The sequence below is a fragment of the Lontra canadensis genome, unplaced genomic scaffold (genome assembly GCF_010015895.1).
Source record: "Lontra canadensis isolate GAN:19392208 unplaced genomic scaffold, GSC_riverotter_1.0 scaffold24, whole genome shotgun sequence".
In the NCBI taxonomy this organism is placed as follows: domain Eukaryota; kingdom Metazoa; phylum Chordata; class Mammalia; order Carnivora; family Mustelidae; genus Lontra; species Lontra canadensis.
In genome coordinates, this window is record NW_022631018.1 from 12,409,922 (window position 1) to 12,436,291 (window position 26,370).

The 26,370-nt window shown below is 44.2% G+C and overlaps 1 protein-coding gene across 2 annotated transcripts in view; it reads left to right on the top strand.

Annotated features, from left to right (window-relative positions):
- The first annotated feature begins 11,271 nt into the window (after positions 1-11,271).
- Positions 11,272-26,370, top strand: part of LOC116870774 (histone-lysine N-methyltransferase SMYD3-like) — a 351,448-nt gene continuing 336,349 nt past the window's right edge. For both annotated transcript variants that reach the window (XM_032862874.1, XM_032862875.1), the window contains exon 1: positions 11,272-11,489. In XM_032862874.1, coding sequence (XP_032718765.1) covers positions 11,326-11,489 — 164 coding nt within the window. In that variant the 5' untranslated portion in view covers positions 11,272-11,325. The remainder of the gene's footprint in view (positions 11,490-26,370) is intronic.

Sequence of the window (26,370 nt, forward strand, 5' to 3'; positions counted from 1 at the left end):
CCTTTCACATTCCCGCATTTTCTGAGATACCATTTTTTATTCATGGTGAGAGGTGGCTCATGGGATATTCCTCTAAGATTTAGGATAGTTGGCTTTCTGAATCAGGGGGAATGGGTCATGTCTGGGTAACCAAAACCACATCCTAGAACAGGAAAGACTCTAAGTAGAGAGTCCAGCATGTTTTCCCTGAGAACTATTCTTACTCTTTAGTAATTGGGACTGTTTTATGGTAGAATTATCTCCTGGTTTTCTGGAACTCCTTATGACATGTTATTTAATTAAGTAAACACTTTGAGTTCCTTCTATGTATCGTACTTAATGCCAGTGTACGATGTGATTATCTTAGCAGTGCTGGTAGGGTGCTGTATGCAGGCATTATCCTATGGTCACAGACTGAAGAATTTTAACTCAGAAAAATTGTTCTTTTCATATTTCTATGGTGTTTTGAAGATTTTTCAAAATGCTTTCTCAGGATTTATTCTCACCACTCTGAAATATAGTATCATCTTCACTACAAAGTTAATAAAGGGCTTGGAAAAATTACCTAACATCACATGGAAGAACTGGGATTCAAACCTATGTCTTTGAAATCCTCACCCACCACTCTTCCCCCTACACCACAGCCATTTCTAGACTACCTCAAGAATGTCAAAAGTCTGCCTCTCCAGGTTACGGGAATCAGGATATTCTTACAATCCCCAATCACCCCACAGATTAGTAACTAATTGAAGTATAAAATGTACCTTTGATGAGGGATCAGAAGTCTAGTTGAAGACAAAGCAGAGGCCGATCCCCTGCAACCTCCCTGCACTCTCACTTCTGGGTGGGATATGGGTGACATTCTTCGGGGACCTCCCAATTATCTTCATGTTAATGCCTTGCTAGAGGGGAAAAACAACCTTAACTTGCCAATGGCATGGCCTCCAGTACCTTATAGGTCCTCTTTAGCATATGAAAGTTCTTTTGAAAACCTCCCTTTTTCCTTACCTCCCCCAACCCCAGAGTATATAATCAATTGCTCCTCAAAACCCCAGTGCAGCTCTTTCTGTCCATGGGACCTGTCCCTGTTCATGCTTTAATAAGCCACCTTTTTGCACCAAAGGTGTCTCAAGAATTCTTTCTTGGCCATTGGCTCTGGACCTCACCCCACTGAACCTCACATTTATTCCAAAACCACATCACTTGGTGCCCAACTTGGGGCTTTGAGTCTTTTCATCTGGACTCTGAGATTTGGTGCAAATTTGTTGAGTACTTTTCTCTTTCTTCCAGGGGCTTTTCAAGGAGTACAGTCTTACACACTCTTATTGAAACATTTTCATGTTGATTGCTCAGGCTGCAATTCCCTAGCCCATGGCTACTCTCTGGGGAGGAGAAAGCCTGCCTTTTGGCTGGAAGTTAATACCCTGGCCAGGATGGTAATAAGACCCAGACACTAGATGCCCTCTCTTTACTCCTGTCCTTATACAAAGGACTGTCTGCACATAGGACTGTCATCTAAGTGACTAGCTTAGCTGCCAATCCTAAGACTCCCATGTGAGGTTTCCTCCTGGTTGATCTAATGCAATCCCCTCCACATCTCTGGTCTAGCCATTTCTGGCTGTGGGACCTCTACTGGAAGCTGGCTGAAACCAATACCTGATGGAATAAAGCCCAACTTGGAGGGGGGGGGCGCCTGGGGGGCTCAGCGGGTCAAGCGTCTGCCTTTGGCTCAGGTCATGATCTCAGGGTCCTAGGATCGAGCCCCGCATGGGGCTCTCTGCTCAGCGGGGCGCCTGCTTCCCCCTCCCCCTCTGTCTGCCTCTCTGCCTACTTGTGACTTCTCTCTCTGTCAAATAAATAAATAAAATCTTGAAAGAAAAAGTCCAACTGGGGACCATTTCCTAGTTTGCTATAAAGGCCATATATGCTGAAATGCCATTTAGACCTTGATGGATTTCCATCTTTACTGTTTTCCATCAATGTCCTCTACTAGCTACTTAAATTATAAATTTGGGTAATTTCCCCAGTAAAATTTTTCTAGTGTTCTCCATGGGTTAAAAATGGCAGGTAGATAATGCAGATTTCAGGGTATAGGACAGCATAGGACAGTATTTCAGTCCATTCACCAGGCACCCATTGGTAGCCTAGGATGAGAAGGGGAAGGGGAGCGGCTTTGGCATCTCTCCCAGGCCTCTTAAGGCAGGAATGCCTCAGGGGAAGGCAGGACTGTGATCAATAGTGATTTCATGTTTGAGGGACGCTTCTGGTTGCTTTTGACACACAAAACCTCTGACATGTCCTGCATGGGACACTATGTGGGAGTCGGGTGGGATGGGGGTGTGGCAGATTTTGGTAATGGACCTTCTCTACTTTTCCAGGAGCACTGATGAAGTTTTAGAATATAAGTGAGGTCCAGGGCCAACGACCAAGAAAGAATTCTTGAGACATCTTTGGTGCAAAATGGTGGTTTATTAAAGCAGAGGGACAGGACACGTGGGAAGAAAGAGCTGCTGCCCTGGGGTTGTGAGGGGTGGCTGATTATATACTATGGGGTTGGGGAAGGTAAGGAAAAGGAAGGGTTTGAAAGAACTTTCATGTACTAAAGAAGATACACAGGATACTGGAGGCTTTGCTATTTGTCAAGTTAAGGTTGTTTTTCCTTTTAGTAAGGCCTGAACAGTAAGATGGTTGGGAGCTTCCTGGAGGAATGTTGCACTCCTATCACATGTCCTTGTAAATGAGCTTTAGGTTTAGAAGAAATTCAGCTTTATTTACATTTCCCTCTGCCTCAGCCTCCCTCAATATTATGGAGGGGAAGATGATGTTAGGGCTTTAGGAACTGAGTTATGGGTCTCTGGAAGTTAGGCTATTGGTAAGAAAGCTTCTTCCTTGTAAATCACTCGGATATTTGTAAACTGAGGGAGACTCAGGTCTTGCAGGATCGTGCTCTCTACAAGTTAACTATTTGTTTTTCCTTTAGGGCAGCCAGAAGTGCCTGAGGAATGTCACATATAACCCATGCAGGGGCGAGGAGGGTGGGGTTGCCGGATGCCAGCTTCTGCCTTGCCCTCAGCTTGCTTTGGTTCCCTCCTTAGCATGAGCTCACTAGGCTTCTTTGCTCCCCAAAGAACTCTCCCTTGGGGTGCCTTCTCAACCCACTGGAAACAACTGGGATTGCAAAATTTAGGAAAGGACGGATCTCCTGTAACGCTGCATGGTCACAGTGGGATCTATCAGTTAGCTCTTTCCTGCAGGAAACAGGGCAAATAGGTACCCTAGGTCCTCCCAGGCTTTCAGGGCTCTAAATCAGGACCCAGACCTAAGGTCCTCTTGGAGAATATGTTTGGCCAGTGAACTCCCTCCTGAGATACTGGATAATTATTTAACTGAACAGACCTCTTCTGAGTAAACCTAGGTTGCTGGAGGAAGCGCAGCCCATTCCAGACAAAGGGGACTTTTTTTTTTTTTTTTTTAAGATTTTATTTATTTATTTGACAGAGAGAGAGAGCACAAGTAGGCAGAGAGAGAGGCAGAGAGAGAGGAAGGGAAGCAGGCTCCCTGCCTAGCAGAGAGCCCCATGTGGGGCTCAATCCAAGGACCCTGGGATCATGACCTGAGCCGAAGGCAGAGGCTTTAACCCACTGAGCCACCCAGGTGCCTCCAGACAAAGGGGACTCTTGACCCTCTTCCCATTCATTGTTCTTCCTAATAGATGTGGGGGCTTCTCCCTCACTTATTTCCCAGGTTAATGGCTATAACTGGAGCCAGCTGTGGCTAGTCTACCTCGGGATGGGGACTTTGAGGGATATTCGCAAGGAGCTGCCAAAACCCTCTTTGTTTTGAGGAAATTACCTGTCTTCTCTATCCCAACATGGACAGCTTATTCCCCCTTGTTGGCTGCAAAACATGGCATCTGCTCCTCTGTTGAAGCTGATGAGCTGTAGAACCAGAAACACTTTCTCTGCCATCTGGCAACATTTTTCCTCTTCTGCGTTCCCTTCCCCACCGGTTTCTGCATCAACTTGGATGTGGCCTGCACAACTGGCTTCTAGACCATCCTTGGCACCTCTGACACTATTGATCCTCTTACCCCAAAGAAGAGCAACCCTTGGACCTTACACCACCCACTTCAGATTTCCCCACCGATGTCTCAGTTAGAAATTGACAGGAGAAAACTGACTTTTATTTTTTAATTTTTAAAAGATTTTATTTGGGGCGCCTGGGTGGCTCAGTCATTAATCATCTGCCTTCGGCTCAGATCACGATCCCAGGGCCATGGGATTGCGCCCCGCATTGGGCCCTCTACTTGGCGGGAAGACTTCTCCCTCTCTCACTCTCCCTGCTTGTGTTCCCTCTCTCACTGTGTGTCTCTCTCTCTGTCAAATAAATAAACAAATAAAATCTTTTTAAAAAAAGGTTTTATTTATTTGTCAGAGAGAGGGAACACATGCAGGGAGGAGCGGCAGGCAGAGGGAGAAGCAGGCTGCTGGCTGAGCAGGGGTCCAATGTGGGGCTCGATCCCAGGACCCTGAGATCATGACCTCAGCCGAAGGCAGATGCTTAACTGACAGCCCTGCAGGTGTCTGCGAAATGAATTTTAAAAGAGGATCCAGGTGGAACATATTCAGTATTTAGACTAATTTAAGTTCATTGCTTTAAGGTAGACATGTCTTAGGGTGCCTGGGTAGCTCAGTTGGTTAAGCATCTGCCTTGGGCTCAGATCATGATCTCAGGGTCCTGGGATCCACCCCCACATTTGGGGGGGGGGCTTCTCAGCAGGAAGCCTGCTTCTCCATCTCCCTTTGCCCCACCTCCCACTCATTCCCTCTCTCTCTCTCAAAGAAAAAAAAGAAAAGATAGATGTCTTTAAGGGTATCAGCATTAAATATTAAACTTTTATTCTACCATGATTTATTGAAGGTCAAATGAGTTCGTGATTCTCTGTTGCAATTTGTTAGCAAAAACGTAATTTAAAATGATGGTTAATCTCAGCTATCTCAAAGTTTTGCTGGGATGATAAATGGGATTAAATTCATTGGACATCTTGGTCTTTTCCAAATGAGATAAAACACTAAAGCACTGAGTACTGGACGTAGGTTTACGCTGTTGACTCCTTATTGAAAAAAACTAAGGACACTTGAGTCTCTTGGTAAACATGCTTTGTGCTTAAGTGATTCATAAATTTGGCATCTAAAGTGTTCTGGTGGAACAATTCACAATGGGTTACTACTTAGTTTTCACTGGAGAGTGAATTTTCTAAGAGTGAAAAATTTTGCCAAATGTCATGAAGACTAATGAAAATAAGAAAAGCAGCTCTGTAGGTAGAAAAGTAGATGATGTAGGAAAGACGATGTTAAGGTTCGAAGCTGATGGCCGAGAAAGAATTCTTGAGACATGTTTGGTGCAAGAAAAGTGATTTTATTAAAGCACAGGGACAGGACTAGTAGGCAGAAAGAGCAGGGCATTGGGGTCTTGAGGAGTGGTGGAATATACACTCAGGAGCTGGGGAGGTAAGGAAAAGGGAGGTTTTCAAAGGAACTTTTATTTGCTAAGAGGACCTACAAGATACTGGAGGCCTTGCCATTGTCAAGTGAAGGTTGTTTTTCTCCTCCAACAAGACATCAACAGCAAGACAGCTGGGAGCTTCCTGGAACAAAGTCACACACATCTCACCCAGCAGTGGCGGTGCAGGGAGGTTGCAGGAGGTCAGCCTCTGCTTTGTCTTCTGCTAGCCTTCTGCTCCGTCATCGGTAGAGTTTGTTAGAAAGATATAAGGAATGGGAATACATTTTTGTTGAAGGTTAAAGAAGGTAATTTTGACCTAAATAAGACGGTTGTTTGGAGAGAAATGGCTTGGGACAAAATTTGAATGCAAAAGAAAGTTGTAGGAAGTTCATGAAGGGAAGGGTGCCTGGGTGGCTCAGTGGGTTAAGCCTCTGCCTTTGACTCAGGTCATGGTCTCAGGGTCCTGAGATCGAGCCCCGCATCAGGCTGTCTGCTCCCCACAGAGCCTGCTTCTTTCTCCCTCTCCCTCGGCCTGCCTCTCTGCCCACTTGTGATCTCTCTCTCTCTCTCTGTCAAATAAATAAATAAAATCTTAAAAAAATAAATAAATAAAAATAAATAAATCTTAAAAAAAAAAAAAAAGGAAAGCTAGGGAAGGGTAATCTTTGGAAAGGAATTTTACCTGTGGTCAGGATGAACTAAGATAGAAATAAGTGGATTTTAAAAGTACAGTGGTATTAAAAAAAAGTACAGTGGTATATCAGATTGAAATTCTCTGTTCAAAAGACAAAGCTTTCTTGGGCCCCTGAGTGGCTCAGTAGGTTAAGCAGCTGCCTTTGACTCAGGTCATGATCCCAGGGTCCTGGGATGGAGCCCCGCATTGGGCTCCCTGCTCAATGGGGAGCCTGCTTCTCCCTCTGCCTTTCTCTCTTTCACGAATAAATAAGTAAAATCTTAAAATAAATAAAAAAGACACAGCTTTCTTGAATCGTTGGTATGCTCTTCATAAGAAAATGTGAAAAAAAAAAGATTTTTTTTTCTTTTGTCTGCCCCCACAAACCCCCAGTTTCTGTTTTTGTCTTTATCAGGTCTTTGATTCCTAATCCTATTTAGGCACAGGCTATAAAAACTTTCTAAGGTTTTAACAAACTTCCCAAGATTTAAAATGTAAATGAGTGTCTTTAACTCATTAGGTCTTTTTATTTGGTATGGTACGTTACTCTGGAAGTACTGTTAAACAAATGATAAGCCTTGGGTTACATTTGGGTAAATGCTATAACTATTCTAGAAATAATATCCAGTTCCTAAAGTTTCTTGATTTTTTTAAAGCTTTTAATTATTTATTTGACGGGTCAAGAGAGTATAAGCAGGGGGAACAGTAGAGGCATAGGGAGAAGCAGTCTCACCACCATGCAGGGAGCCTGATGTGGGGCTTGATCCCAGGATCCGGGATCATGACCTGAGCCAAAGGCAGATGCTTAACCAACTGAGCCACTCTGGCACCCCTAAAGTGGTTTTTTTTTTTTTTTTTAAGGTTTTAATTTATTTGAGAGAGCAAAATCATTCACAGTGGGAGAGGGATGACAGAGGAAGAGGGAAAAGGGAGAAGCAGACTCTCCACTGAGCAGGAAGCCTAATGGACTCAATCCAAGTATTCTGGGATCATGACTTAGCCAAAGGCAGACCTTAACCAACTGAGCCCACCCAGCTGCCCCAGTTCCTAAAGTTTTAATATATTCTGGTATAAGATCATCACTTAATATTTTGATTATTAAAGTGTTAAGTGTCACAGAAATAACTGATTTCCTTGCCAGACATTTTTTAAAAGATTTTATTTATTTATTTGACAGACAGAGATCATAACTAGGCAGAGAGTAGGCAGAGAGAGAGGGGAATGTAGGCTCCCCGCTGAGCAGAGAGCCCTATGTGGGGGTTGATCCCAGGACCCTGAGATCATGACCTGAGCCGAAGGCAGAGGCTTAACCCATTTAGCCACCCATGCGCCCCATTGGCAGACATTTTGTAACCTCTCCTCAGGTTTTTTTTTTTTTTAATTTTTAAGATTTTATTTATTTATTTGACACTGAGAGAGAGACAGCAAGAGAGAGAACACAAGCTGGGGGAGCGGGAGAGGGAGAAGCAGGTTTCTGGCTGAGCAGGGAGCCCAGTGCAGGGCTGGATCCTAATACCCTGGGATCATGACCTGAGCTGAAGGCAGACACTTACGCACTGAGCTACCCAGGTGCCCCCTCTCGTCAGATTTTTAACCATGTCCATTTTTTAGTTTTTTGTCATTTATAGTTTTTGTAACTCTTGGTTGAAACATTGCTGGTTCTCTAACCGTTCTTTCATACTAAGAAAACTTTCTCTTAAGACATCACTGATACATAGAAATAATAAAACGAATTGAGGCATTTAACTTTTCTCTCTACCTAAACCCTCTGAAATTCAAAGGGTCTATCAGTAAGTATTCTTTCTTCCATGGCAATCAGAGTCATTTTCCCAAGTTCAATAGAATCTGTTCTCCTTATAACAGGACACCATTAGAAACATTGGTTATTTTACCAAGGCTTTAACTCTAATGTCATATTTGAAAGAGATATGCACAGACTCAGATATGACCAAACAGTTTTAAGGAACTAAGGAAGATGTTACAAAAGATGAGAACCTCCACCTGCAACAACCTTGAAGATTTAAGGACCAAAATTGTTTACGGGGCAAATGATGAGTAATCAGAAGGCTGGCTGAAGACAAAGTATAAGCTGACACCCTTAGACCTCCCTCCCTCCCCCTGCCTCCACCCTGGGGTGGGATATGTGTGATATTCTTCCAGGAAGCTACCCAATAAAACCTTGGTCATGAGCCCCTTGTTTTGCTGTGTATCAATGGGTCATATGCCTGGGGATGTGTATTGGTGTGATGAGGGAGAAGAAGTCAAGCTGAGGACAGAGCATTCCTGGGTGGGATGTGTGTAATGTTCCTCCAGGAACTTCCCAACTATCTTCATGTTCATACCTTGCTAGAGGGGAAAACAACCTTAACTTGACAATGGCCAGGCCTCTACTACCCGGTAGGTCCTCTGTAGCATATGAATGTTCTTTTGAAAACCTCCCTTTTCCTTACCTCCCCCAGCTCCCAAGTATATCATCAGCCACCTCTCCGTAGCTCTTTATGCCCACAGGTTCTTTCCCTGTTCTTTTTTTTTTTTTTTTTTTTTTTTTATTTTTTTAAAGATTTTTATTTATTGATTTGACAGAGAGAGATCACAAGCAGACAGAGAGGCAGGCAGAGAGAGAGAGGGAAGCAGGCTCCCTGCTGAGCAGAGAGCCTGATGCGGGACTCGATCCCAGGACCCTGAGATCATGACCTGAGCCGAAGGCAGCGGCTTAACCCACTGAGCCACCCAGGCGCCCCTCTTTCCCTGTTCTTTAATAAAACCACCCTTTTGCACCAAAAATGTCTCAAGTATTTTCTTGGTCATTGGCTTCGGATCTCACCCCACCAAACCTCACCTACATTCCCAAATGACATCCAGTGGGTCATATACTTGGGGAATGATTGCCAACGTGCGTCTTGGGGAGTAGAGATAATGGAAGTTTCCAAAGGAATTTTTATTTATTTATTTATTTTTTTCAAGATTTTATTTACCTACTTGACAGAGAGAACACAAGCAGGAGGAGTGGGAAAGGGAGAAGCAGGCTTCCCGGTAAGCGGGGAGGCTAGTGTGGGGCTTGATCCCAGGATCCCAAGATCATGACCTGAGCCGAAGGCAGACACCCAACCACTGAGCCACCCAGGCGCCCCTCCAAAGGAATTTATATTTTTTTATTTTTTTAAAGATTTTATTTATTTATTTGACAGACATAGATCACAAGTAGGCAGAGAGGCAGGCAGAGAGAGAGGAAGGGAAGCAGGCTCCCTGCTGAGCAGAGAGCCCGATGTGGCACTCCATCCCAGGACCCTGGGATCATGACCTGAGCCGAAGGGAGAGGCTTAACCCACTGAGCCACTCAGGCGCCCCCTCCAAAGGAATTTTTATATGTTAAAGTAGACTTACAGGATCCTGATGGGTTGGTATAAGATTGCCTTTTGCTGTTAGCAAAGTATTAACATCGAGGCAGCTGAGTCCCTAGAGGAATGTCACCCTGTGTGTTTCAAGGACTTGTCAATGGGCTGTAGGTAGTAAGGAAATTTAATAATTTTCTTCTGCCTTTGTTTCCCACATCAATAATGATACTGTGTTTTTTATTTTTTTAAGACTTATTTATGGCAGAGGGGACAAAGGGAGAGGGGAGAACAGCAGACTCCCTCCTGAGTGGGGAGCCTGTAGTGGGGCTTGATCTCATGACCCTGACATCCCTGTATAAGCAGAAACCAAGAATCTGATGCTCAACCCACAGAGCCACCAAGGTGCCCTCATACTATAGTCCTGTAGGATATTGTTTTTATTCCGAGGACATACATGTGACGGAATTTTGGAGTGTTGTTGAAATCCAGTCCACCAAGTACAAATTTTCTTTTTTAAGTTTTATTTATTTATTTATTTATTTATTTATTTATTTATTTTTAAAAGATTTTATTTATTCAACAGAGATCACAAGTAGGCAGAGAGAGAGAGAGGAGGAAGCAGGCTCCCTGCCGAGCAGAGAGCCCGATGCGGGGCTCGATCCCAGGACCCTGAGATCAAGACCTGAGCCGAAGGAAGAGGCTTAACCCACTGAGTCATCCAGGCGCCCCACAAATTTTCTTTTTTTTAAGATTTATTTATTTGACAGAGAGAGAGCGAGATCACAGACAGAAAGGCAGGCAGAGACAGAGGGGGAAGCAGGCTCCCCACTGAGCAGAGAGCCCGATGTGGGGCTCAATCCCAGGACCCTGAGATCATGACCTGAGCCGAAGGCAGAGGCTTTAACCCACTGAGCCACCCAGGTGCCCCCAAGAACAAATTTTTGATATGTGTTTGGTGCAAAAAAACCCACGTGATTTTATTAAAGCACAGGGATGGGACCTGTGGTCAGAAAGAGCTGCTGTACTGGGTTTGTGTCGAATGGTTGATTATATATATATACCTGAGAGTCAGGGGAGGTAAGGAAAAAGGGAGGTATCTAAAAGGACTTTTCACAAACTAAAGGAGACCCTATGGACACTGGAGGCCTTGCTACTGTCTAGCTAAGGTTGTTTTCCCCTCTAGCAAAGCATTAACGTGAAGCTAGTTGGGAGTTTCCTGGAGGACTGTCACACACCACCCACCCAGGAGTTGGGGGGCGGGTGGGTTGCAGGGATCAGCTTCTGCTTTGTTCTCAGGCTTCTGCTCAGCACATGTGACAGCACTTAATTAAGAAATGAGTTATGAGCGATCATGGTGTTTGTAGCTTACTTTTAAACCATTCAATAACAGACCAACTTCCTTTCACGGGGTTCAACAACAATACCTACATACCTGGGGAGAGAAAACGAGCAGAAATGGCGAAATGCCAAGAACTGTCTGATCTCGGAAGAGGGTATACAGGTATCCACCGCACTGTTCTCTCACCTCTCCGTCTGCATACAAACTATCATAATTAGCCGCTGGGCCAGTGTGTGTAACACCGCCACTCCTCGCGGAGAGGCTTGGGGACCGGCGGTGGCCAGCCCTGGGGGTCCGGAGGCACAACCTCCCCCCGCGTGCCTCTCTAGCCCTCCTCTCCGCCGCACCGGGTCTGGGCATGCTCAGAGGCCCCGCGCACCCGCCCCGCCCCTCGGGCGTACGCGTGCGCGCACGGCGCAGGCGCGCGGCTCCCGGCTGCGCGCGAGACGGTAGCTGCCGGACGCGGCGGACCGCTGAGGTGCGGACCTGAGGAGATGGAGCCCCCAAAGGTGGAAAAGTTCAGCACCGCCAACAGGGGAAACGGGCTGCGCGCCTTGGCGCAGCTGCGCCCCGGAGAGCTGCTCTTCCGCTCGGATCCCTTGGCGTACACGGTGTGCAAGGGGAGTCGTGGCGTCGTCTGCGACCGCTGCCTCCTCGGGTACGTGCGGAGCGCCGTCGCCCACCCGAGCCCCGGGCGGCGTGGGTTCGGCATGCGGGGGACGTAGTGGGGCTGCCCGCCGCGGGACCCTGCCCGGTCGTGGGTGCGCCCGTTTGGGGGTTGCTGCCCAGGTGCTCAGCCCCGCGTTTCCCGGGGCGCGTCGCGGCTGGCAGGGGGCTGGGTGCGGGGGGCTGGGGGGCGTCCCAGGCTCAGCCCCAGCCGCTCGGTGGGGCCGAGCCGGACCCGCTAGCACCCCCCGCCCGTGCCCCCGGGCTGCCGTAGGAACTGGAGGGAGCCGGTGGGGCAGAGCTAAGGGGCCGCGTTGTGCTGCGGCTAATTTTACTGGGGAACCAGAAGTCTGTGTCCTGGGCGGCACGCTTCATCGGTGCGGCCCCGGAGGTCACAGCTGGCTGGGGGTGGTGGTGGGGGCGCAGGGATGTGTGCCCACCGGGCTCGGTAGTCGGGACCCGCCAGGAGAGGACCCGGCTGGCGGGAGGCGGAAGAATCTCGGTGTTTACCGAACACTTTCCAGGGTCCAGGTTGTGTTCCGCCCGGAGCTCTGGACGTGAACGGGGCATCCCTACGGAGCGCATCAGTGAGAGCGAGAATTACCTACAGCGAATCCGAAGGGCTGAACTTGAGGTGCAGTACAGTGCTGTGGGAGCCTAAGTTACTGAGGTTCCATGATGTGCTTTGCATTTAATGGCTGTGCAGGCAAGTCTAAGTCTTAACCACCTTTCGGGATGCGAGAATTCATGCGAAAGTGTTTCATAAGCCTGGAAGCCCTGGGCCAATGTAAAGTGCTATGTTAAAGCAATTTATGGAAACACGGTGTGTGTGTATACACACACACACACACACACACACACACACACACACAGAGTCATAGGACTTGTGTCAAGCAACTAATGTTACTGAGCTCCTATTCTCTGCCAAAGAGGAGATGGGTGGGATGATTTTTCGCAGGACTACCCTTCAGATCTCCTAGCCTGGGATTTGGGTGGGTGGAGGTGAGGAGGTAGTTGCAGAATTCAGATCGGTAGTTTGACCATTAATCTTTTTTTTTTTTTAAATTTTTAATGATTTTTATTTTTTTATTTATTTGAGAGAGAGAGAGAGAGAGAGAGCGCATGAGAGGAGAGAGGTCAGCGGGAGAAGCAGACTCCCTGCTGGGCAGGGAGTCTGACGTGGGACTCAATCCCAGGACTCCAGGATCATGACCTGAGCTGAAGGCAGTCGCTTAACCAACTGAGGCACCCAGGTGCCCCTTGACCATTAATCTTAACCAGTTCCTTATTTGACTGGTAATTGAGGAATTTATTTATTTAACTTTGCATTTTAAAGTTACTAAGTAATAGTAACAATTGTATCTGTAGCTTCCTGATATGACCATAATAGTAACAGTAAAAAAATCAGTTGAGAGAGCACTTTCGAGTTTTTGTAAACGTCAAAACGTAAAAAAAAGTTTTGAAAACAGTTAATTTAGGACTCGACTATTTGCTGAAGGCCTCCAATTGAAAGTTATAGATCTTTGATTCTTATTCAAGCAAAGTGGAGACCTGGGCTCTTCTTCCTCCTGTTAAATCATCTGCGGGTGTATCTCAAGTTCGAATGTAGAGAACTTGCTGCCCTGTAATAGTAGGTGATGGAGAGAGGAGGTGTGGGTTGTCTTCCAGATGAGATCAGACTGGCAAAGTTATTTAATAGTTGAGATGGAAAAGTTTTGGAATTAATACATGATGACAGATGATTCACTGAATTACCAGAGCTGAACTTGAGTCATGTGATACACAAATTGTCTGTTTTCCAAAGTAGACTATGCAGACCCAGCTGTTGGTGGGTGGGGCGCTTCTTTATTTACTATGCTATTTCATTACTGTTGGCTATTACTCCTATAGCTCATTAACGAGACATTACTTGGTTAGTAATGCTTTAAGCAAAAAAGGAATTTCAGGTAAGAGCATTGGGGAGATCTCAGCATTACTTTGAGGTCTGGAGGAACCCCAGTTCTGAAAGTGGGTAGGAACCAAGGGGAGTTCCATAGTCAGAATTACACTTCAGAAGTAGTTGGGAGTTGGGACCTGAAGAGTACATCATTTGTGATGCAGCCTGGTAGTGCTGGCTTCTCCCACATGTGTTACCAGCACCGCGATCCTGGGCCCTGCTGCCGTTACTCTTGCCACTGCTTTGGGGAAATGGATTATTGTTGGAACGATGCTTTCTCATCCATGCTTCTTTGTGGTATTAGCTTCTGATTCAAAATCCTCAGTGGTGTCTTGGATTAGCTGAGATTGGGTCACTGCCTGCATCCTTGCTGCAAGAGAGTTTGAGAAGGTGACTGTTAGGACTTCTTGGCTTTTAGGAAAGGAGGCAGTCTTTGTTCCCACCAATATGTATTATAATGGGGGAATTAGCAAACATAAAGTAAGAAAAGGATATCAGTAAATACCAAGCACCCAAACAAAAACAAAAGGAGTTTTCATACTGATACACACTTGTTTAGTAGTGCTTTACACAAAAAAATACATTTGCGCTTATTTATTTATTTACTTGCCCTTACTTTGGTATAGCTGACCTGAGCTGTGGTAGTAGGTGCTCCGATGAACACTTCTGCGTCAGTGGTTAGTATTTCTGCAGTGCCTAGTTGAGAATCAGCACAGCCTGAAAACAGTGTTAGAGAAATCAAACTGTGGTGCATTATTTCATGCAGTTTTCTACTACAATTGAATGACCATCACTGGGGTAAAGTTTCTGTGTTCTTTATCACCTTGTAAGTAAAATTTGTTTGTTCATCATCAGTTGTGAAGGCCTCTAGAGTAGGTGTTACATCTTTTCAATTTTTGTAGCCCCAAGTGCCTGACACATAGTAAGTTTTTTAGTTTTTTAGTTTGTGTTAAGAACATCTGGCTGAATTTTCCTCTAGCTGTTCTTGCCTTTCTGCTGTCTTCCATTTGAATTAAATGGGATGAAAATACTCATTTGTAGCAATAACAGTCTGGGTGGGGGTGGCAACATAAAATAACAGATTTATTATAATTTATTATTTCATTCTACCACCTGATTTCCTTTGGTCTTGGGCTATTTGAAAAGGGCTTTAGTTCTCGCATATTGATTTTTATTAATAGAGAAACTTGAATGAACCCGCTTCATGGCTTTTCTTCCCTTTTTCCTCTCAGTAAGGACTGGTCTTTCATCTTGTGAGTAGAAAAAAAATGAAGTATGTAAATTGCAGAAAGATTAAATGATATAAAGTTGTGACCTGAAATAATTTATATGATCCTTTTTTCTGCAGTAGCTCACCTCTTTAGTTTGACCTGGAAAAGACTGACAGAGGGGTTACTTGTGTTTTCCGTTTTCATAAATCCAGCATATAAAATTCCATTGTAATTATTTTGTTTGTAGGTCTACCCACTTTAGTGACCCAGTTCCCTAATCTTATATCCTTGGAGCCTAGCACACAGGAGATGCTAACAGTTAAAGTTGTGAAGGGATAGTATTTAAGGCAATTTTAAGTCACCGTATGTTTGTTTTTGTTTTCTAAAGTTACAAGTTGCCTGTAGTTTCGGTATCAAGAACTTCTTCTGATATACTCTGGTGATAGTTTCTTTTCTTGGGTAAAGAGGATATGATTTCTCTTCCATCATTAAGGCTGAGCTTGAGGCTTAGTACCTTCCGTCAGGGAGGAGGATGAATTGGAAATTGAAAGTTCATCTTTTCCAGCCCTGAGAAAGCCCTGGTAAATTATGGGAAGAAAGGGGACAAAGGTAGGGAAAATAGATTATGAGAAATACAAGTTTGGGGATTTTTTGGAACCATCTTTTTTAAAAATTTAATTTAATTTAATTCTTAAAAAATATTTTTATTTATTTATTTATTTGACAGACAGAGATCACAAGTAGGCAGAGAGGCAGGCGGGGGGGGGGGTCTGGCTCCCCGCTAAGCAGAGAGCTGGACTCAGGGCTCAATCCCAGGACCCCGGGATCATGACTTGAGCCGAAGGCAGAGGCTTTAACCCACTGAGCCACCCAGGTGCCATGAAAGATCTTTTTTTAAAAAGTAATCTCTATACCCAGTGTGGGGCTTGAACTCAAAACCCTAAGATCAAGAGTTACACATTCCACTGACAGAGCTGCCCTTGAAGTATCTGTTTTGAGTTTCCTCGTCTGGCCCGAGTTTTGGAGTTGGGGTGAGCGTGTTCAGTAGGTTGAGGGGTCAGTCAAAAGTAGAAGGCCTTTGGCTGTGCTCCTTATTTGGAATCTTAAGCCGGGGGATAGCTGTGCGGGTTGGTGCTGTTCCATCTTGGGGATATAGCACAGCAGTGGTAGAAGGAAGTGGCTAGACAGATGAGCCTGTGGTAGCAGGGGAGTCTGAAATGCTCTCGTATCACTGGGTGGGATGTGGAGGAGCTGGTGGGACAGCAGGCATCACACAACTCCAGACTGAAGGTCGGGGTCATGGATACAGTGCTGGGAGCAGGCCTGACATCCCAGAAAGTGAGAAGGCAACAGTCCAGGTATGGGACATGATCACCTCTTTGCAGCAGAGGTCAGTGAAGATCCACAGAAATACCAAGATCCTAGGTCTTCTTGCCACCATAAGGTTGTGTCCCTTAAGCCCCATTTGGAGAAAATTTACCTGAAAGCACCTATTTAAACCAGCTTGGTTAAGGAATTAAACTTAAATGTCTGAATATTAACTGGAAGAGACAGAGATATTTGGCAAATTTTAAGTTTCTGGCTATTTCCTAGGGTGAGTGTTCATGAGGAAGTTTAGACTAAGTATAGAAAAAACAACCCATGTCCATGAGACAGAGTTGATCAATTAATAGAAAATAAAGCAGCTACATTTGAGTTGCAGTGTGAGTAGATATGACCAGGCAATAAAGGGCAAGAAAAGGACACTGTGGTGAGTTGATGTAATCCATCTTCACCAAGGACTGAGCCTGGGGGAAGGCAGGAATACCTTTATATACTGAGGTTGGAAGAAGAGTGCTAGAGAAGGTGGCAGCCGCGATGGAATGTTTTGAGGACAGCTAGGGAAGTGGTTGCTGAGTAACTCAGTCTTAGAGAAGAGAAGGTTTGAAATACCCTTCTAGAAGAGTGAATTGCCTCGTGGAATGTAGCATAGCTGGGAAGTGCTGGGGGTCCACATAAAACTTGTGTTCATTTATTTAGAGTGAGAGCAATTAGCACAGGTGTGCTTTTTTCTCTCTCCATGGTCAGCTCCTTGACTATGAAATTTGGGTTTATCCAGGATTTCCAGGTTAGTTTAATGGATGGAGAGTGGGAGAAGGAAGTGGAAGTTGTAGGCAAGGGAGGTAATCAGGCACCATGATTTTCAAGCAAGGCACTGAGGCTATAAGGAGGGTAGGTTGATGGACAGTGGAATGTGATGGACTTGTGGGGTTAGGGGACATGGTGTGGTCAAGGAAAAGGTAGAGTGGTCAGAATGGGAGGACTTGAGATATATCTATACATCTATGTATCTATATCTATATTTATTTATATGTATTTATAGTAGCATGTGTTGGAACAAGAGGGTTTAAGGTACGGCAGAAAGTACCTGAGATAGGGAAGAAGATTGTTAAAATGATCGGGAAACAGAGGCTGAGGTCTTAGATCGATTGATCTTTCCTTTCTTTTCTCTTTTCTTTCTTCTTTTTAATGAGAGAGTGCATGTGTGAGTGGGGTGGGGAAGGGGAGAGGGAGGGAGAGAATCCCAGTCAGGCTACACACCCAGCACAGGGCCCCAGCTTGGGGCTCCATCTCACCAACCTGAGATCATGACTGGAGTCAAAATCAAGAGCTGGATGCTTAACCGACTGAACCAGCCAGGTCCTGCGCCCCCCTCCCCCTCCGCTTTTTTGTAGGTGAATTTTCTAAGTAAGTGAAGTTACCAAGAACATTGACATTAAGTATTGGAATGAGTAGTTTCAACAAAGGCAAAATTCTCACATTTGCTTCGTAAGCCAAGATTTAAGGGCCTGATAGGAAGAGCCAAATGGAGACAGGGAGGCACTCACCTCTGTTTAAATAATGGGTGAAAGGCATTCTGTGGGTTTATGGCTGGTTTTGTGAAATAGGCCAGTACCAGGTGCTGGCAAACTGCTGTCTTGTTACAGACTCTCCTTGGGGAGGTGGAGGGTGAACTGTGAAGGTCCTCAATGAGTAGAACCTTGAGAAATGGCTTGAAGTCAGGATTTGCAGATGCCTGGCACTGGCTAATGGAGATACCTGAGGGTCAAGGAAGGATTGATAATGAGGTGGGTTGGGAAAGGACTGTGGATATGACTTTCATTTTTCTTTTTAAGTCGGAGTTATAATTCCTGTTTCTTTTGCTTCTTCCTTTTCTTCTGCAAGGAGGTTTGGGAAAGGGCTGTATGGCAGAGCCCTGAGCCTGAAAACATTTGGTCCATGTGAATGCTACAGCAGAGGATGTTCTTAATCAGACAGGATGACCTGCTTTGTGGATAGCAGTAAGTTTTTCTCCTTCTTCAGACAACCTGGCGATTGTTCAGAGCACGCAGGAACAGAGCAGCTGTGGGGTGGAGACTGGTGCCTGGAACTCAGCAGTACAGTTGGCCTCACCAGGGGCGATGTGGCTTCTACTACTACAGAGTGCCTGGTTTGCCACCAATAGAGGAGGATCCTGAGTTCCCCAAATGGCAACACATCTTTGGGACCAGCCAGCCAGCTGGTGTCAGGTTTTTATCGTAGACCCTTTCGTAATGGGGAGGGATCACTGATTTGTTCTTTTTGGAACTTTTCCTGCCCTTTGATCAGCCTTCTCTACTGTGCTGCCATCTCTGAGACCTACTGACAGGCTTCTGTAGACCTTATCTGGTTGCCTCTGACTTTCACAGGACAATTGAAGCAATGGACTAAAACCTGTGGTTTGACTGCTGTTGACATACACTGTCATTTGAGACAACTGATAACATAGAGCTGTGTTTCTCAAGCTTTTCAGTCTCAGAACTCCTTTACACTCCTAAAAATTGAGAAGGATTTCATTGGAGGGGATCTAACAGTTATTTAGGACTCTGAATAGGTTTTACTCTGAGTACTTTACTTACATGGCTACCTCTATGATTTTATTGCATAAAAAATTAAAACTGATAACTTTTGAAAATATGTATTTAAACAGTTATTACATTTTAAAGTTTTTAGTGAAACAGACTATATTTTCTGAAACAAAAGAACACAGAGAGTTGCTTGCTTGACATTTTTGTGTATCTCTTTAATGTCTGGCTTAATAGAAGACCTTTGGATTCCCATAACTGCTTCTGCATTCAGTATTTTACAAAATGTCATATAGCCTCTAGAAAACTCGACTGTACACTCATGGGAGAATGAGAATAAAAAAGGCAGAAAAGGTGTTAGTATTATTATGAAAATAGTTTTGACTTCATGGGTCTCCTGAAAGAGCTTTGGGGACTTCCAGTGGTCCCTGGACTGTATTTTGAGAACTACTGTTAGAAAACACCGGACATGGGACACCTGGGTGGCTCAGTGGCTTAAGCCTCTGCCTTTGGCGCAGGTCATGATCTCAGGGTGCTGGGATGAAGCCCTGCATCGGGCTCTTTGCTCAGCAGGGAGCCTGCTTCCCCCTCTCTCTCTGCCTGCCTCTCTGCCTACTTTTGATCTCTCTCTCTGTCAAATAAATAAATAAAATATTTTAAAAATTTAAAAAGAAAACAGTGGACATGTCTTTTTTTTTTTTTTGCTTTTTAAGTAGTCTCCATGCCCAGTGTGGAATCCAGTGCAGTACTTGAACTCAGGACACTGAGATCAAAACCTGAGCTGAAGTCAAGAGTTGGACATTTAACCAACTGAGCAGCCCAGGCGCTCTTGGACTTTTTTTTTTAAATCATTTTCAGAGGCTGAGGTTTGTTCCTAGTGTATGCTGTGATCCAGTGAACAAAATTTGGTTCTGGTTTTCTCAATAAATCAGGATATATTTGGGATCAGGAATGAAGGTGTGGACTTAGTGCTTCCTAGTTGGGTGAGTTAGTCAATTTTTGCTTCTCATCGTCTAACTTTAGGCTCGTTCTAATTGTTTAGCAGTCAAGGAGAGATGGTTCCCCTGTATCGGATACGGCCAAATATGGGATGGTGATTCACCTTGATTATCAAGGGAAAGTAAGAGAGCTAGCTTCCATTTACTTGTCACCACAATATATGATGATTGAATATTATTATTCAGTAGCTAATATTTATTATCACTTAGCAATACCAGGCATGATTTTAAGTGCTTTACTTTGTATTACTTTACTTAATTCTCATAACAACCCCAAAAAAGTATCTATTATGTTCCTTATAAACACAAATACAGAACATTAATATACTTGCAGGAGTGCAATTTGATAGGACCTGTCAACTGAACACTAGGTTTTCTCAGCCCTGCTTGGTGGAATTCTGACAGAATTACAAATAACAGTGGCTGCACAACGATGCTTAGTATAGCAGTTTGATAATTAAAAAGGGAGGGAAAATGTTTTTTTTAAGATTTTATTTATTTAACAGAGAGAGAGAGATCACAAGTAGGCAGAGAGGCATGCAGAGAGAGGGGGGAAGCAGGCTCCCCACTGAGCAGAGAGCCCGATGTGGGGCTCAATCCCAGGACCCTGAGTTCAGGACCAGAGCCAAAGGCAGAGGCTTAACCCATGGAGCCACCCAGGTGCCCCAAAAAGGGAGAGAAAATTTTAATGTCTATTAATAGGGGACTGGTTAAGTTATGGTGTAGCCATGTTATACTGTCCAGCTGTTCAGATGGAAGTAGATCCATTTTTATACATTTGGACGGCTGTCCATGACACACTGCTAGGTGAATAAAGTTGTAGAACAATGTATATATTTTAAATAAATCTTTGTATGTGTGTATGTGGGTGTGTATGTACTTGTATGTATAGGAAAAGTTTGGAAGAACACCCAGAATGTGATTACTTCTAGAGAATAGGACTTAGAGGTGGGAGGGAAGATATTCCTTTGTACTTTTTATATTTTGTATCCCCCCCCCCAAGCTTGTATCCTTTTTTTATAATTAAAATTTTAAATAAACTTTGAGAACATCTTTCTTAGATTTTGTTTCATTTTGAAATTGTAAGAAATGGTGTGTGCTGCTTGGGATGAAGACTCCTTACAAATGCTTGCCAGCTTAGGCACTTTTCTTTTTTTTTTTTTTTTTAAATCAGTTGATTAGACTAAGAGTGAACCTCTTGACAGAAAGTGAGTTAGTTCATTGGCTGGCCCCAGTGGCTTTAGAATTTGAACTGAGAGAAGTAGAACTCCTGTTCATAGTCCTAATGATAGTCTGCCTCTGCTCAAGCCTGTTGTTTAACTTTTCCTTGGTATTCCTGAGACATCTCAGTACTCATTACTAAACTTTATTCATCACCTCCCCCGACCCTGGCCCCGTGAGCAGACAAGATGACTCTGTTTCTTAGCCCCCTTGCAGTTTGACTGGGGTCCTGTGATTCCTTTTTGGCTAGTGGAGTGTGGGCTGGAGATTATACAAGCCATTTCTGAGTCTGCCATGAAACATCCTGTGCATTCTTCCTGCCCTCTATTCCTTGCCTTGAAGACTGTGGAGGCCATGAGTAGGTTTGGAGAAACAGGCATGAGTCATGTCATGGAGGAGAGCTGCTCTGGGGAATTGCACTTCGTGCCTCAGAGTTAGTGGGAGCTAGAGATAAACCCCTGTTAAGTCACTAAGAGCAGCTCTTCTTGAACTTTAATGTGCAAATAAATCTCTCACAGGTTTGGTTCAAGTGTAGATTGTGATTCAGTAAGGTCTGGGTTGGGTGTGAGATTCTGCATTTCTGACAAGCTAAAGGTGCTGGTTTGCTGATTACACATGAGTAGCAAAGACTTAAGAAAGGGTTAAATTAAATGGCATGTAGCCCACTCTAAGTATTCAGTAAAAGCACTTGTCAAACGGATACTCTAGCATCCTGAAATAGCACTGAATATGGTGAAAAGGAACTAGGAAGTCTACATTTATAGTCAAGTGTTAAATTATTCCTAAGTACATCTGTATTCTTTCATGTATCATGGGCTGTAATTTATTATTGTATGTGCAGAAAATAAATGAACTCAGAACCTGGAGTTATTTTTGTTTTTTAAATATTTTATTTATTTATTGAGAGCAGAGAGCGCAAGTGGGGAGAGGAGCAAAGAGAAAAGGAGAGCAGATGCCCCGCTGAGCAGGGAGCCTGCGGGGGCTCGATTCCAGGACCCTGAGATCATGACCGGAGCTGAAGGCAGATGCTTAACTGACTGAGCCACCGAGGCATCCTAGAATCAGGAGTTATTTTATTATTTTTTATTAAATATTTTATTTAGCAGCGCCTGGGTGGCTCAGTGGGTTAAAGCCTCTGCCTTTGGCTCAGGTCAGGATCCCAGGGTCCTGGGATCGAGCCCTGCATCGGGCTCTCTGCTCAGCAGGGAGCCTGCTTCCCTTCCTCTCTCTCTGCCTGCCTCTCTGCCTACTTGTGATCTCTGACTGTCATATAAGTAATAAATAAAATCTTAAAAAAATTTTATTTATTTATTTGAGAGGGAGAGAGAGAAGAAGAGAGAGAGAGCATGAGAAGGGGGAGGGTCAGAGGGAGAAGCATACTTCTTGCTGAGCAGGGAGCCCGATGCGGGACTCCAGGATCATGACCTGAGCCAAAGGCAGTTGCTTAACCAGCTGAGCCACCCAGGAGCCCCTGGAGTTATTTTTAAGATCATTTTGAACATACCATGATTTTGGTATTTGCAATTATTGTATGCTTCTCTAGCTACTTTCATGAAAAAGTAACCTCTTTCCATTATATTTAAGATTTTTTTAAATACTTTTGTTGGGAAAGAATTTCAAATTTACAGAAAAGTGGCAAGAATAAGAATGGGCCCATGGGGCACCTGGGTGGCTCAGTGGGTTAAAGCCTCTGCCTTCGGCTCAGGTCATGATCTCAGGGTCCCGGGATCGAGCCCCGCATCGGGCTCTCTGCTGAGCAGGGAGCCTGCTTCCTCCTCTCTCTCTCTGCCTGCCTCTCTGCCTACTTGTGATCTCTGTCAAATAAATAAATAAAATCTTTAAAAATCTAGTGGAAATCACTCCATATCATATTTGTAGAATATTTTTCTTTTTTATAGCTCTGTAATACTCTGTTTTGTGTATGTGCCATAGTTTCTAATTTCCTCTGCTTGACCGTTTATGTAATTTCTAGTATTTTGCAATTGTGAATAATGCTGTAATGAATAATAACTTTGCATATAAACATATTTTTGTTTTGTTGCAGGTGTATATTCAGTATAAATTTCTGGAAGTGGGAGTGCTAAGTCAGAATGTTAATAGCTATGTGGGATGGTACCATTTTACATCTCTACTAGTAATGTATAAGAGTGCTTGTTTCCCTCAGCTTTGTAGACTAAGTATCTGGTTAGGCTTTTGAATTTCTGGCTATTAAAGTTTTGCCAGTCTGATGGGTGAGAAGTGGTGTCTTAGTTTAGTTTCATTATGCATTTAAGTTGTATTATCAGTAAATTAAACATCTGTTTTTTTGTTTTTTTTTTTAAATTTTTTTTTTTAAGATTTTATTTATTTATTTGACAGACAGAGATCACAAGTAGGCAGAGAAGCAGGCAGAGAGAGAGGAGGAAGCAGGCTCCCTGCTGAGCAGAGAGCCCGATATGGGGCCCGATCCCAGGACCCTGGGACCACGACCTGAGCTGAAGGCAGAGGCTTTAACCCACTGAGCCACCCAGGCACCCCAAACATCTGTTTTTTTTAAACGTTCTTATTTTTGGGGCACTTGGGTGGTTCAGTTGGTTGGGTGACTGCCTTTGGCTCAGGTCATGGTCCTGGAGTCCCAGGAGGGGGACATAGGCTCCCTGACCAGCGGAGAGTCTGCTTCTTGCTGTGACCCTCCCCTTTCTCATGCTCTCTCAAGTAAATGAAATCTGTAAAAAAAATAAACGCTTTTATTTATTTAATTATTTATTTCTTAGAGGTTTTATTTATTTATTTATTTTTTTACGATTTTATTTATTTATTTGACAGAGATCACAAGTAGGTGGAGAGGCAGGTAGAGTGTGGGTGGGGGGAGACAGGTTCCCTGCTAAGCAGAGAGCCCAATGCGGGGCTTAATCCCAGGATCCTGAGATCATGACTTGAGCCTGAAGGCAGAGACTTAACCCACTGAGTCACCCAGGGGCCCCTATTTCTTGAGTATTTGAGAGAGTCAGTGAGAGAGAGAGAGTATGAGCAGAGGGGAGGAGCAGAGGGAGAAGGAGAAGCAGACTCCCTGCTGAACAGGGAGCCCAATACAGGCCTCAATCCTGGGACTTTGGGATCATGACCTGAGCTAAAGGCAGATGCTTAACCAGCTGAGCCATCCAGGCGGTCCTATTTTATTCTTTTAAAAATTTTATTTCTTTCAGAGAGAGAGAGAGACTGCAAGCATGAGTAGGGAGAGGGATAGAAGGAGGAACAGACTCCCTGGCCAGCAGGAGCTGGGCATTCGAGCCCAGTGTGGGGCTCAATTCCAGGACTCTGGGATCATTGCCTGAGTTGAAGGCAGAAGCTTCACTGACTGAGCCACCAAGCTGCTCCTCCTTTTTTATTTTGTAAGGAAACTCTGTGACCAGTGTGGGGCTTGAACTCATGACCCTGAGATCAAGAGTTGCATGCTCTACTGATATATCCAGCCAGGCACCCCTGTTACACATTTTTTCGTATATGTAAAGTACATATGTATATGTTTTTGTGAGTTGTCTATATATATCTTAAAAAATATATATTTTTTTAAATTTATTTATTTGACAGAGATCACAAGTAGGCAGAGAGGCAGGCAGAGAGAGAAAGGAAGGGAAGCAGGCTCCCTGCTGAGCAGAGCCCTAGGCATGGCTCAATAGCCGAAGGCAGATTTGGAACCCACTGAGCCACCCAGGCGCCCCCATTGCTGATTCATTTAGAATTTAGTATGTATGGTATAAGGTATGGATCTAATTTTTTTGTTGTTTTAGAGAGAGAAAATGCAGAGTCGGGATGGAGGGGCAGAGGGAGAGTGAGAAAGAATGTTAAGTAGGCTCCATGCCCAGCACAGAGCTGGATGTGGGGCTTCATCTAACAACCCTGAGATCATGACCTGAGCTGAAATCAAGTCAGATGCATAACCAACTGAGCCACCCAGGTGCCCCGGTGTGAATCTAATTTTACTGTTTTCTAAATGGCTGTTAATCCCATCACCATTAATAAAAAACGTTAGAGCAAATCATTGGGTCAAAAACAGTGTTTGTATTATAGATCGTGTACTAATTGGCTCTAATTCTGAGCTTTCTATTCTGTTTCACTGGTCTGTATACTCGTACTTGTATCACACTGTTTCAGTTACAGAGAATTTAATAGCTGGGAGTACTCATGTCATCTTCAGATATGCAGTCTCATTTCTTTTTTAACTTTTATGCCTCTCATTGTTCTTTCCAGGCTAATATACTCTGAGTAATGCTTCCAGAGTAATGTTAAATAGTAGTGGAGGTAGTGGGGGTTCTTGTATTGTTCCTGGTCTCCCTGGGGCTTACTTATTAAGTAAGATTCTGGATTTAGGACTGAGGGATATATATTGTATCATGTTAAGGAAGATTTTTTTAATTAATTTTTTTTTCTATTTTTCAAGAGTTTTTAATTAAGAACAGGTGTTGATTCTGCCAAAGGCATTTTCATCATCTGTGGAGGGTCATGATTTTTTTTGACTTATTAATGTTTCACTATAAATTTACTTAAGAGAGACTATAGAACCAACTTGTATATAGGTCTTATATTTCAGGCTTGTTTACTTCGGTAAAGAGCATCGTTAAAATAAAACTGTGTTTCACCATGAAACATATTTGTATTTTTTAAAGATTTATTTATTTACTTATTTGACAGACAGAGATCACAAGTAGTCAGAGAGGCAGGCAGAGAGAGGGAGGGAGAAGCAGGCTCCCTGCTGAGCAGAGAGTGGGATGTGGGGCTCCATCCCAGGAACCTGGGATCATGAACTGAGCTGAAGACAGAGGCTTTAACCCACTGAGCCACCCAGGCGCCCCTCACCATAAATATTAATCAGTGGGGTATTTATTGCAAATTATTTCCCCTATCCCAGTCTTGTCTAAAATTTTTAACAGCTTAACCAAATAAAGATGAAGTTTTTCTTTCTTTCTTTTTTCTTTTTTCTTTTTTTTTTTTTAAGATTTTATTTATCTGACGGAGAGAGACACACAGAGAGAGGAAACAGAAGCAGGGGGCAGTGGGAGAGGGAGAAACAGGTCTCCTGCTAAGCAGGGAACCCAATGCAGGGCTGGTGACCTGAGCTGAAGGCAGACGCCCAACTGCTAAGCCACTCAAGCACCCCAAGATTAAGTTTTTAAGATGCTAGTAGTGGCGCCTGGGTGGCTCAGTGGGTTAAGCCTCTGCCTTTGGCTCAGGTCATGGTCTCAGGTTCCTGAGACTGAGTCCCGCATTGGGCTCTCTGCTTAGCAGGGAGTCTGCTTGTCCCCTCTCCCTCTGCCTGCCTCTCTGTCTACTTGTGATCTCTCTCTCTCTGTCATATAAATAAATAAAATCTTAAAAAAAAAATAAGATGCTAGTGGAGCTAAGGATAGAATGAGTTGGATTGTATCTCAGAAACAGTCTAATCTGTAACTTTTAGACAGGAATAATCAGTGGATGCTAAAATGAGTGTGCAAAAGTATGATCAGAAATAGGTATTTACAGTGGTGCCTGGGTGGCTCAGTCAGTTAAGTATCAGCCTTGGGTCAGGTCGTGATCCCCGGGTCTTGGGATGAGCCCTGCATTGGGCTCCCTGCTCAGCTGGAGGTTGGCTTTTCCCTCTTCCCCTACCCCGTCTGACCTTTCTCTC